The sequence below is a fragment of the Argopecten irradians genome, chromosome 15 (genome assembly GCF_041381155.1).
Source record: "Argopecten irradians isolate NY chromosome 15, Ai_NY, whole genome shotgun sequence".
Lineage (NCBI taxonomy): Eukaryota > Metazoa > Mollusca > Bivalvia > Pectinida > Pectinidae > Argopecten > Argopecten irradians.
The window spans coordinates 1,700,302-1,714,079 of NC_091148.1; the positions used below are offsets into that span (position 1 = coordinate 1,700,302).

At 29.9% G+C, this 13,778-nt stretch overlaps 1 protein-coding gene across 1 annotated transcript; it reads left to right on the forward strand.

Moving 5' to 3' along the window:
- On the forward strand, window positions 1-11,837 carry LOC138309147 (heat shock 70 kDa protein 12A-like). Its single transcript, XM_069250300.1, has 5 exons — window positions 1-204; window positions 3,610-3,951; window positions 4,689-4,928; window positions 5,440-5,587; window positions 8,778-11,837. Exons 2-5 carry the CDS (start codon window positions 3,631-3,633, stop codon window positions 9,839-9,841), a joined length of 1,773 nt encoding a protein of 590 aa, XP_069106401.1. The 5' UTR covers window positions 1-204; window positions 3,610-3,630; the 3' UTR covers window positions 9,842-11,837.
- Window positions 11,838-13,778: the final 1,941 nt, after the last annotated feature.

Sequence of the window (13,778 nt, forward strand, 5' to 3'; positions counted from 1 at the left end):
TCTGTACACCTTGACCTGACGGGTGTTGTCAATGTGATATCTAAGTAGTAGTTTCGGTTTAGGTATACAATATTTAAACAAAATGGCGCTGCTTAAAGACTGGGAATGGCACGGGAAACGCGAGGAAAAGTTGGCTAACTGTTTTTACCACCGCCAAAATTAATTTATGGGTTTTGATACCAAAACGTGACCGGTAACTGAAAGGTTTGTAGCCATTTTACTACATATGTATCACACATACTCACGTATACTTGATTATATAGGATAAACATGTATAGTATTATACATTGCACATTTATGTATATGTATACAAGTTTACAATGTATTTAACCACTACAAATCGTGTGTTCACAGTAGTGTACACGCCACATTATCTTACATTATTTCCATCCAAACATACCATATCTCAACAACTGACCTTTGATTATGATTGGTATTGGCTTTAAACAGTGATATTTTGCAAGCCTAAAACGCATTACTGTGCTGCAATTGAACAGAACTAATTTCATAAATTGTTGGTATATACCCTGGCTAACTGTCAGTCTTACTGTTGATATGTAATTTGTGGAGCTGCGTGTAAAATACAGTAAAATATGAGAAAAATGTATAGTTCTGGAGAAGACATAGAACTCGTGTGAATTGCATTGATGGAACCAAATAATCATGCCATCGTGTTCAGTTGTGAATATGCCAGGTACTCCAACAGTTTGTTTGGCAAAATCGGACCAGCAAATAGCGCAGGAGCCTAGTGTAGTAAATGCAAATGGCTACTATAAATGGCGGATCAAAAATATCGCATATAAGAAGCCATCTCAATTGATACAAATGTTTATATAGACACCAAAAGGTACTCTGAATATAACAAGAAGACTCTTCACGAAAAAAATAGTTCAAACAATCTGTTTGGGGCGAAAAATGCAAATTTCCGGAAAGAGCCTCAAAGTCCACATTTTAACTATTTTTTTTCGTAAATATTCTTCTTGTCATGTTCAGAGTACCTTATAGTGTATATAAGAGCACTTGTATCAATTAAAATGTCTTTTTATATGCTATATTTGTGATCCGCCATTTAAAGCAGCCATTTGCATTTACAACAATAGGCTCCTGCGCTATTCGCTGGTCCGATTTTGCCAAACAAACTGTTGGAGTACCTGGCATAGTCACTACTGAACACGATAGCATGTTTATTTGGTTCCATCAATGCAATTCACACGAGTTCTATGTCTTCTCCAGAAATATACATTTTTTCTCTTATTTTACTGAAATTTACAAACAGCTTCACAAATTACTTATCAACAGTAAAATTAGTTCTGTTCAATTGCAGCACAGTAATGCGTTTTAGGCTTGCAAAATATCACTGGTTAAAGCCATTACATGAACCTTAAGATTGATATTCAATTTATGTTATAGACTAGAGATTTGGTTAACATTTAAGACTAAAAACATCGCCGTTGTCAATGTAAATCGGTATCATCATCCTGTACAAGTTTTCTATTTTTTTTTTCTTTTCGACTTAAAACAAACAAGTAATAAAGCTTGAGTCTTTACATTGATCAATGTTTATGTATATAGCAGTAACCTTATTTAAAAGACTGCTAGAGAACGCGACATAAATGTGTGGTAGTGTGATATACGAGAAACAATACCATAAAAAGAGCCAGCTGTTGTGAAATCTTTTATGTATGCATTGTTTTTATATTGAACAATAATGCAGACAAAAGCTGGTATCTTTAATTTTGAAAGTTGAATATTTTTTTAAAGAAATAATTACATTTCACACCATATAAAAACCACAAAAACAGGCTTGATAAGCCAGTCATAACGAAAACAAACAAATTAAGGTATTTCTTTTGTCTTTTCTCTTTTGCCACTAATTTATTAATTCCTTTAAAAGTCCTTGCATCCCGTTTATCCAGCCCTGTAGCGGTGCGGTGTCTTCAATTATTATGTATTTTCACATTTTTTACATCCATACAATACCCCCACCCCATGGAAGTTCTCTGGATCTGCCACTGGATATTTACACGTCACACAGTCTACACACCTATATCACGGCGAAGTGATACTAATATTAATCGAAAGTGTATTGATGATTCAATATCGGTGGGAACTGTGGTGAATCAGTCATATTTCTCATTTTTGACTTTCAGGCGTAATACTGAGATAAAAAAAGAATTATATGAGAGCTATATTTAAATTTTTCAAAGAAGTCTACTGGAATATTTTCAAGCTCTTTAGTTCCCTTAATTAGTATGCGTTTCGATGCGTTCTGTAAAGGCACCTCATGGCTTATAACGGTTGAAAGCCCGACGCGCTACGCCGTGTTGGGTCCCATTACAGTCTTACGTTGTGCGCAATATATGATGGAATCCTTGCTTGGCCTGGTACATATTTGATCCTTGCTTGGCCTGGTACATATTTGATATATGATGGAATCCTTGCTTGGCCTGGTACATATTTGATATATGGTGATGGAATCCTTGCTTGGCCTGGTACATATTTGATATATGATGGAATCCTTGCTTGGCCTGGTACATATTTGATATATGGTGATGGAATCCTTGCTTGGCCTGGTACATATTTGATATATGGTGATGGAATCCTGCTTGGCCTGGTACATATTTGATTATGTGATGGAATCCTTGCTTGGCCTGGTACATATATTTGATATATGGTGATGGAATCCTCGCTTGGCCTGGTACATATTTGATATATGGTGATGGAATCCTTGCTTGGCCTGGTACATATTTGATATATGGTGATGGAATCCTCGCTTGGCCTGTACATATTTGATAGAAAACAAAGTTTGGATCCTTCAGCTCAAACTCCAACCAGGGTAGCTATATTGAAATCAGACGCATTTTGCACTGAAAAATCCTAATATTCTAGTGTTTTTTACCTATTCATTATCAAATTGGATATTTTGAACCTAAATCTCAATCTGAATTTCCAAATTCATATCATGGTTATCTAGGAATAATTACCTGTCGGAAAACATTTTTTCTTTTGAAATTCAAGATTAGCCAGCCAATCAGCGACCGGGTTAAAATTCTCTCCTGGGCTCAATCTTGTATACACAGGGGTCATTTCGAAGGTCTAATAGTATAAATGGATGGAAAAGTCATCATTAAACACAGTTTTAACCAGTCACCAAGTTATACCAAAGTGATTATTAAAATAATAAAATAAAAAATAAAATAAACAGATTAGGTGAGAACCATTAATTAAAAGAAAAAAATGATACATTATGTAGGCATATAAATACTTATTTCACTTTCGACATCTTAAGCTACGATTTAATTTCAATTTCCCATCTGGATGATAATGTTGTAAAAATTCAACAATGAACAACACCATTAATTGTGAAATACGTATATGTAAAATTGTGATGTAATAAAAAAAAGTATGTTTTTAAATGGAACTTATGGAAATTATAATATTCATTTATTTGTTTCATTTCTGATTTTCCGTTCCTCCTTTTATACTCTGGACAATGATTCCATTCCTTATAATTGCCTAGAACGGGCCAAGTTCTTAGTAACTCATAAAAAACGAAGACGTACTGCATCGTTGTGTCTGATTTTGGCACTAATTTTTTTTCTTTTGTAGAAGCCTTTTCGTTTGGAAAACATGGCGAACGAAGTCGATAGTTTTTTCATAGTGGCTGCCATAGATTTGGGGACTTCTTATTCAAGTTACGCTTTTTCCTTTAAATCTGACTATCAACGTGACCCGCTGCAAATCTATGTCCCAACAGAGGCTCTTGGGAAATATCTGTCTAAGAAAACGCCCTCAGTTATCCTCCTTAACCCGGACAAATCCTTCAACTCGTTTGGATATGAAGCAGAGAAAGAGTTCATTGAGATGAAAGAAAATGAAACTGTGAACGAAATGGAGTTGAAAAAGTATTATTATGTCGAGTCGTTCAAAATGGCATTATATCAGGAAACGGTAAGTGATTCCGCACAACTTGGACGTGACAAAGATGCTACACCGCCGACAAATGGGATTTTATCTGTCTCAAAAACATGAACAGACGAAATAGTATTTTTCTTCAGTTACAGAAGTTACTTACTTTACACCATTACAACCATTGAAGAGTTTGAACTTCTTATCTTACTTCAATATAAAAAAAAATATATAAATTATTAATTAATTAATGTAATTGTATGTCTAATTAACACAAAAAAAAATATAAAATACTTAATGTTTCTTTTGGTGCTTGCGCAATCAGTACTTCGTAACATATAGGGAATAGTGGCATGGATTTTTTCCGGATGCAAATAATTATTTATGATTTTTTTTTGTGTCTTTAAGTAAAATAAGAAGTTGGTAATGGTGTAAAGTAAGTAACTTTTGTAACTGAAGAAAAATACTAATTCGTCTGTTCTTGTTTTTGAGAGAGAAAAAATCCCATTTGTCGGCGGTGGACCATCTTTGAACGAAAAGTTCACTAAAAGAAAAATGTCCGCCGACTTCCTTAGAAACATAGAAACGATGATTCAAACTATTTGAAAGAAAAATATTGTTTTTATCACACCACGAATATTTTTAACTTACATTTTCAGCTTCGAGTACATATGATTAAAACAAAAGTATCGTATGCTATTAGAACAAGTAGAAGGATCGTACACTGTATTCGTATGTGTTATCAAGCAATTTCTGAACAATGTTTCTTAATTCCCTAGGAAAATGACCCAGTTCAGACTAAGATTCAGCGTGACATGGAAGTAGATGATGTTTTTGGCAAGTCGATATCATTAATGCATGTCCTAAAGCTGTCAATTTGGTACCTCAAAGATCATCTTTTGAAAGAACTAAACTCCCGTGGGTTTCCAACTACCGCAGTTGATATCCGCTGGGTCATTACGGTACCAGCGATATGGACGGACCAGGCAAAACAGCTAACGAGAGAATGTGCTCTCAAGGTAAATATGTAGTGCCTACAGTAAACTGTGTCTCAGGAACAGACCAAGCAGCTTACGAGAGAATATGCACTAAATGTGAATATACAGTACCTAAACTGTGTCCCATTATTAAGAATAAAAAGATAATGCATGAAATACTACGTCATTAGCATAAAAGAGCAAAATATATCAAACAGTAATGTTTAAAGGCCCATTACCAGTGATAGTCAACTACCCGCGTTATAAAAATAAACATTAAATTTATTTTAATCAAATCGTTCAAAAGGTGATGATAAATGTAGTATTAACGGTAAGTTAATAATTTTTAAGATTCTACAAAACTATCAATCTTGTTTTACATTCCTATTTAAAAAAATTAAAAGCCGTTTCGGAAAGGTAGTGGGCCTTTAACGGAAATATACCTTTGTATAAATTTGGAACTTAGTGTTAATATTGTAATGATTTGAATTTATTGTTGATATTTATGGATCTGTGATTTATTTTAACATCCTATATGTCTAATCTATTCAAGGCTGGTATCCCTAACAAATTGCTGTTACTGGCATATGAACCGGAAGTGGCGGCATTGTACTGTAAACAACTTCCGGCAGACCAGGTGAAGGGACCCTATAGAAGTTTATTCCAGGAAGGAGATGGTATCATGGTGGTGGATCTTGGAGGTAACATTACCGTTAACACAACTCCGTCACATTTTTATCTGATTTGTCTCATTCCGTTTCTTTTGGGGAGTTGTCTTTACGTGTTTTCTTCAAAATAAATCAAATTATTCAGTACTTTTATTACTTTTACAGTACATGTATCTTGAATGTAAATACTTTGAATATATTATTGATAATATTTGTGAAATAGATAATGTAAATACTGTAATATACAATGAAAATAATTGTAATATATAATGTAGATACTTGAAATATGGTATGTAAATTCGTGTAATATATAATGTAGATACTTGTAATACATAATGTAAATAATTGTAATATATAATGTAGATACTTGTAATATATAATGTAAATACCTTTAATACATAATGTAGATACTTGTAATATATAACGTAGATACTTGTAAATATTTAATGTAAATACTTGTAATATATGATGTAGATACGTGTAATATAAGATGTAAATACTTGTAATATATGATGTAAATACTTGTAATATATAATGTAAATACTTGCATTATAAGATGTAAATACTTGTAATATATGATGTAAATACTTGTAATATATAATGTAAATACTTGCAATACTTGTAATATATAATGTAAATACTTGTAATATATAATGTAAATAATTGTAATATATAATGTAAATACTTGTAATATATAATGTAGATACTTGTAATATATAATGTAGATACTTGTAATATATAATGTAGATACTTGTAATACTTGTAAATATATAATGTAGATACTTGTAATACTTGTAAATATATAATGTAGATACTTGTAATATATAATGTAAATAATTGTAATATATAATGTAGATACTTGAAATATGGTATGTAAATACGTGTAATATATAATGTAGATACTTGTAATATATAATGTAAATAATTGTAATATATAATGTAGATACTTGTAATATATAATGTAAATACCTTTAATATATAATGTAGATACTTGTAATATATAACGTAGATACTTGTAAATATTTAATGTAAATACTTGTAATATATGATGTAAATACGTGTAATATAAGATGTAAATACTTGTAATATATGATGCAAATACTTGTAATATATAATGTAAATACTTGCAATATAAGATGTAAATACTTGTAATATATGATGTAAATACTTGTAATATATAATGTAAATACTTGCAATACTTGTAATATATAATGTAAATACTTGTAATATATAATGTAAATAATTGTAATATATAATGTAAATAATTGTAATATATAATGTAGATACTTGTAATATATAATGTAGATACTTGTAATATATAATGTAGATACTTGTAATACTTGTAAATATATAATGTAGATACTTGTAATACTTGTAAATATATAATGTAGATACTTGTAATATATAATGTAAATAATTGTAATATATAATGTAGATACTTGTAAATATATAATGTAAATACTTGTAATATATGATGTAAATAATTGTAATATATAATGTAAATACTTTTAATATATAATGTAAATACTTTTAATATATAAAGTAAATAATTGTAATATATATTGTAGATACTTGTAATATATAATGTAAATACTTGTAATATATAATGTAAATACTTGTAATATATAATGTAAATAATTGTAATACATAATGTAAATAATTGTAATATATAATGTAGATACTTGTAATACTTGTAATATATAATGTAAATACTTGTAATATATAATGTAAATACTTTTAATATATAAAGTAAATACTTGTAATACTTGTAATATATAATGTAGATACTTGTAATACTTAAAAATATATAATGTAAATACTTGTAATATATAATGTAAATACTTGTGATATATAATGTAAATAATTGTAATATATAATGTAAATACTTGTAATATATAATGTAAATAATTGTAATATATAATGTAAATAATTGTTATGTATAATGTAAATACTTGTAATATGTAATGTTAATACTTGTAATATATAATGTAAATAATTGTAATATATAATGTAGATACTTGTAAATATATAATGTAAATACTTGTAATACTTGTAATATATAATGTAGATACTTGTAATACTTGTAAATATATAATGTAAATACTTGTAATATATAATGTAAATACTTGTAATATATAATGTAAATACTTGTAATATATAATGTAAATACTTTTATATATATATAATGTAAATACTTTTAATATATAAAGTAAATAATTGTAATATATATTGTAGATACTTGTAATATATAATGTAAATACTTGTAATATATAATGTAAATACTTGTAATATATAATGTAAATAATTGTAATACATAATGTAAATAATTGTAATATATAATGTAGATACTTGTAATACTTGTAATATATAATGTAAATACTTGTAATATATAATGTAAATACTTTAATATATAAAGTAAATACTTGTAATACTTGTAATATATAATGTAGATACTTGTAATACTTAAAAAATATATAATGTAAATACTTGTAATATATAATGTAAATACTTGATATATATAATGTAAATAATTGTAATATATAATGTAAATACTTGTAATATCTAATGTAAATAATTGTAATATATAATGTAAATAATTGTTATGTATAATGTAAATACTTGTAATATGTAATGTTAATACTTGTAATATATAATGTAAATAATTGTAATATATAATGTAGATACTTGTAAATATATAATGTAAATACTTGTAATACTTGTAATATATAATGTAGATACTTGTAATACTTGTAAATATATAATGTAAATACTTGTAATATATAATGTAAATACTTGTAATATATAATGTAAATAATTGTAATATATAATGTAAATACTTGTAATATATAATGTAAATAATTGTAATATATAATGTAGATACTTGTAATATATAATGTAGATACTTGTAATATATACTGTAGATACTTGTAATATATAATGTAGATACTTGTAGATATATAATGTAAATACTTGTAATATATAATGTAAATACTTGTAATATATAATGTAAATACTTTTAATATATAATGTAGATACTTGTAAATATTTAATGTAAATAATTGTAATATATTATCATAATATTTTTTTGTTTATGAGATTTATAAGTTTCCAAAATATATACTTTTAATATGAATATTGCAAAGTAAACCAAGCCCGTTCACTCTCTCTAATTTGCCCTTATTTAACTGATCTAAATTGACTTCTAATGTATGTGTCATTTTAGGAGGGACGTCCGACATTACTGTCCAGGAGGTGACCGGAGACAAGATGAGGAGTACCTTGACCGTGAGTGGGGGGCCCTGGGGAGGCACCAAAGTCAATACCGCATTCATTAGATTCCTTGTAGAGATACTCGGTGAAGAGGTTATCAACAAATTTAAGTGGGATTTAATTGAAGATTTTCTTGACCTCATTCACGAATTTGAGTTGAAAAAAAGAGAAACAGATTTTCTTAAAAAAGGGACAACTCTGAAACTAAAAGTCCCCCTTTCACTCCGTGAATTGTACTCTGAATTCCACAAGAAGGAATTTGAAAATACTGAAGATATTAGTTGGAAAAGAGACAAAATGCAAATCAATCCAAAGCGATTTGAAAGTTTCTTTCTGCCAACTGTCACTAATATCACAGAACATCTGAGGTCTTTACTGGAAGGAGACAGAATCAAGGTGTCCACTATTCTAATGGTAGGAGGATTTTCGCAGTGCAATCTAGTCCGCGACGCCATCAAACAAGCCTTTCCGCGTCACCACGTGGTCATACCCATGGATTGTGACCTGTCTGTCCTCAAAGGAGCTGTCCTGTATGGTTACAGACCGGAATCCATCACTGCAAGGTACTGCCATTACAGTATAGGAATCAGTCTCAACAAGCCTTATGACCCCAACCAGCATGTTGGAGCCGAGACATTCCGGTCTGGCCGAACACTTAAATGTGGCAACTGCTTTGAAACATTCTTCCGTCAAGGACGAATCGTAGAGGTGGGTGAGAAGGAATCTGTGGACGTCCACAGCGATCATAGGACGGACGACCGGGAACGGTGGCGGTATGACGTGAAGGAAATTGAAGTGTATACAACGAAGAATCCAAACCCGAAGTTTGTCACAGAACCGGGCTGTAAGCGTCATGCAATGATAACTATTCATCCTCCGAGTGAAGGCTGGCCGGAAATAGTTGATGGGAAAATCGAAATGGAGGTTGGCGGGACGGAAGTAATAGTTCGGTATGTCGACCTTAATACGCATGACGCAAAGGTTCTTAAACTTGATAGTTTGACATGTTTTGGCTGATAGACACCAGCTTTCGTCCCTTGGAAACACAATGGAATCCTACGTGTAAACTACTGTATTTTATTTATTCAAGTAATCTGGAAAATCATTTATGAGAAATGATGTCATTATTTTTTTAATTCCTTCAGGGTAAAAAAGAAATTCTGTTTGCAAACTGCTCCAACACGTGACTGTTGTTTATCATGTTGATCAAACCCGAAGCAGCTAATTTTGAAAACAAACGAGCTTTAACTAGTGTTTTAGAATTTGAAAATTAGCTAACGAGAGTTTAGATAAAGGTGATAGATAATAGTCACGCGTTTTGGAACTTGTTTATACCATAACAAGCTCTATTCATACGGCGTCATATTATCCTTCCGCCAAAAAATAGAGTGCCTAAATAGAGAGCCACTATTCTATTATTTTTAGATTGAATAGGAAACTATCTCTTATACGGTAAATACAATGCGCAATGAAAAGTAATCGAAAGTTGAAAGCCAATCAGAATAAAGGAAGCTTGGATATGACCAATGAGAAGCGCCGTAGGTTGGCTAGTTAAGTATAAACGATAACAAAATTAAACAGTATGTATATATATAGATTTTCAATTCCTTCCCAAATTTCTACAATCAAAGCATTTATATTATTTTTCTTGAGTATATTTTCATGGTTTCATAGTGACATCGTCGAGAGCAATGTGATGGTCTAAACAAAACAAAATATTACAGATTATTAAACAAAAAAACTTAGTCAACCTTATTAAGAGTTATTAGTGGATTTGATATCTGTAGATAAACATTTAATATTTTGTTAATGTTTTAAAGCATTTGTTAAATTTGCATATTTGTTGTCTAATTACTCTTCGTTGAATTTATAAGCAGATAATATTTCTAATATCCAGTATTATGATTATTATATATCTTATATTAAAGATGCTCCACCGCCAACAGAGCATAAATATGTTGATCATTTGAACAATAATTGGTGTTTAATCGTGTATATATATATCTAATAAAAATAATAAAATATTATTTTATTTTGCCTTAAGTGCATGCGTAATCATTACTTCATTCCATATAGGATATAGTGCCATGGAATTTTTTCGGGATGCAATTAATTATTTATCATATTTTTAACTTGAAGTAAAATTAGAAGCTCAAACTTTTCAATGGTGGTTATGGTGTAAAGTAAGTAACTTTTGTAACGGAAGAAAAATTACTAAATCATCTGCTCCTGTTTTTGATAGAGAAAAAATACCATTTGTCAGCGGTGGAGCATCTTTAAGATATTTATATATAAAATGATAAAAACGTTGTTAAATAATATCAAAAGGTATGGAAGAAGTAAAAATTTGCCTTTAATCAAATAATCATCGATGAGCAAATCATGGCCACATTTTTATGATTACTGTAACTTATTAATAGCTTTAAAATAGTTTCCAATTATATCGGCTTCTAACTCATTACATGCATGATTTGTTTTAATTAATATCATAACCACGTAGGAAATTGGTTACCTTTAAATTCTCTTGTGGATCAGTGGAAGACAAATCTTGAAAATATTTAAAGAAGACCTTTTCGTCTATGCTACATTTGTAGCAGGTTTGAAGTAAATAAATCAAATTACAATATACAACAATGATACATGTACATTACAACATCAGTATTATTTCTATAACTACGTCTCTCACACAGTTAACATACAATTTTTTCTATGTGATTCGCAACGATATTTGTAGTTTTCATTTCAAAATGAATATCTTAAAGATAGAGCATATTAATTAAAATGTTAGAAGTGTACTGACGGTTTAGTGTTTATTTCTATGGACTTTATTTCACTTTTTTGTCGTCGGTGCTACCGATCATGTCACAATAAGAGGCTCCACTGACGGGGGCAGCGGGAAATTGATTTGGTAAGAACGATTACAGTATACATCACAGATTGGATTAACAAACAACAGAAAATGGAAATGTAAGTATTAAATCTTATTGGTTTTATTTATAGTCTTATACTTCTCTCAAGAAAATTAATTCAATTTGTCTGCAGTCTTTGGATAATTATAGGACCATCAATCCCTCATAAAGGAATATCTATTGCTTAACTAAATCTTAATATTTCACGGATGAAAATTCCGCGACAAAGATGCCGGTACTGTATGTGAAATCGTGCAATATGACACCGCATAAATAATCGGAAAATACGTGCACGATAGTTCGCAGAATGGCGCAGAGGTTGCGAAAATTCAATCATTTAAAAATAATTAATATATATATGATTTATATTCTTTTAGAATCAGAAATAAGAAAAAGGAGGTACCGTTTTATTTCATTTTCTCACTTGAATTCAAAAGTTTTTATCTGCAAAAATAGCTGATATACAGTATATCACAGGCCAGAAGTCAATTTCCAGTTACGTTATAATGTGAAATGCTACATACAATGTACATTATTTCTCAAACAGTTGTGTATTTATTGATTATTTAATACATTAATGTTCATGCTATATATTTCATTTCTCAAACAGTTGTGTATATTTTGATTAATAAATCAATGTTCATGCTACATATTTTATTACTCAAGCAGTTGTTGATATTTTTTATTAATACATTGATGTCCATGCTACATATTCTATTTGGATAGTTTTTTTAAAATCATTAATGTCCATGCTACATAATCTAATTGGATATTTTTTTTAATCATTAATGTCCATGCTACATATTTTAATTCTCAAACAGTTGTGAATATTTTGATTAACACATAAATGTGACGGCATTATAATTTTGACTGCGAATAACACAGGTAAATAATGTTTTTGTTGATTTTTTGTTTAAAGAAAATATTTGAAATATAAGGATTAACCCCTTACTTTGTTAAGTTTATGAGATGATAAACCCAATGGAGCACGAGGTAAATTGCGTTTACGTACAATTTACCTCGTGCTCCATTTGGTTTATCGCGTTTACGTACAATTTACCTCGTGCTCCATTGGGTTTATCATCTCATAAACTAAGCAAAGTAAGAGGTTAATCCTTAAATTATAAAAACACGGTCTAATACTTTTTTTATTATTCTCTTTGTCTTTATTTTTGTGTTTTTCTTTTGTAACTTTTTTTAACTTCGAGATAAAATAGAATTGTACGAGATAAAACGTCTTTAACAGTTACTAATGGTACAAGTAATCTTAGTTTAAAAACGAAAACCAATAGCGAAATATCAAACACAGGCGCCTTTGACTACAATGATGATATGAGATAACGTCGTGTAATACATAGAATGATAACTTTACAGGTAAGCTGATTTCTTTAAAAGATTTAATTTCGATTCTCACACAAAGGTGACTTGTTTGTATGTTTTGGTATTAAGCAAATTAAACAAAATATGTAGACAGTGTGAGAAATTATGACAATAAATTTGGATTCAATGTTGGGTAAAATGTATAAATAATTATGAGACATTAGTATTGTGATCATTAATCAACAAAAGTACTCCATCTTCGATACTGTAAGGGTTACTATCACTGTCGTTATACACACCTCTGGACTATGTCATAACAAAACAACTGAAGGTTCTGTGAGCAACGACAGACTTATGAGACCATATGAGTCGCTCTCTGTAATATTCAACGGAAGTCTATGTTGGCCCACGATTGGTCTGTTTTTTGTCTCCCGAACTGTCGTCCAACAATTGATATAACAACCGTGATCATAACCGTATAATGCAATCGTAGTGTTACATCAATGTTATATGTAGTATGAAGATACAAATGATATGAAAACATTAGATATTCGAGAATATAGCAGCGAGGAGATGAAAAGTTGGTGGAGGAAACAAAGTGAAAAATACGTCTATAACATGAGGATAAATGGCAAGTTCTGGTAGCAATCTGCTATGTAAGTAAACCCTGAGGTGGTGTGGGGATGTGTTATATCGACATTGTTTACATATACGCCGCGTATATA

Bases quoted from the DNA above. Each gene is read 5' to 3' on its own strand.
- LOC138309147 (XM_069250300.1), top strand. From the start codon at position 3,631: ATGGCGAACGAAGTCGATAGTTTTTTCATAGTGGCTGCCATAGATTTG. The intron at 3,952-4,688 runs GTAAGTGATTCC...TTAATTCCCTAG, and splicing joins TGGCATTATATCAGGAAACG to GAAAATGACCCAGTTCAGAC. The intron at 5,588-8,777 runs GTAACATTACCG...GTGTCATTTTAG, and splicing joins CATGGTGGTGGATCTTGGAG to GAGGGACGTCCGACATTACT.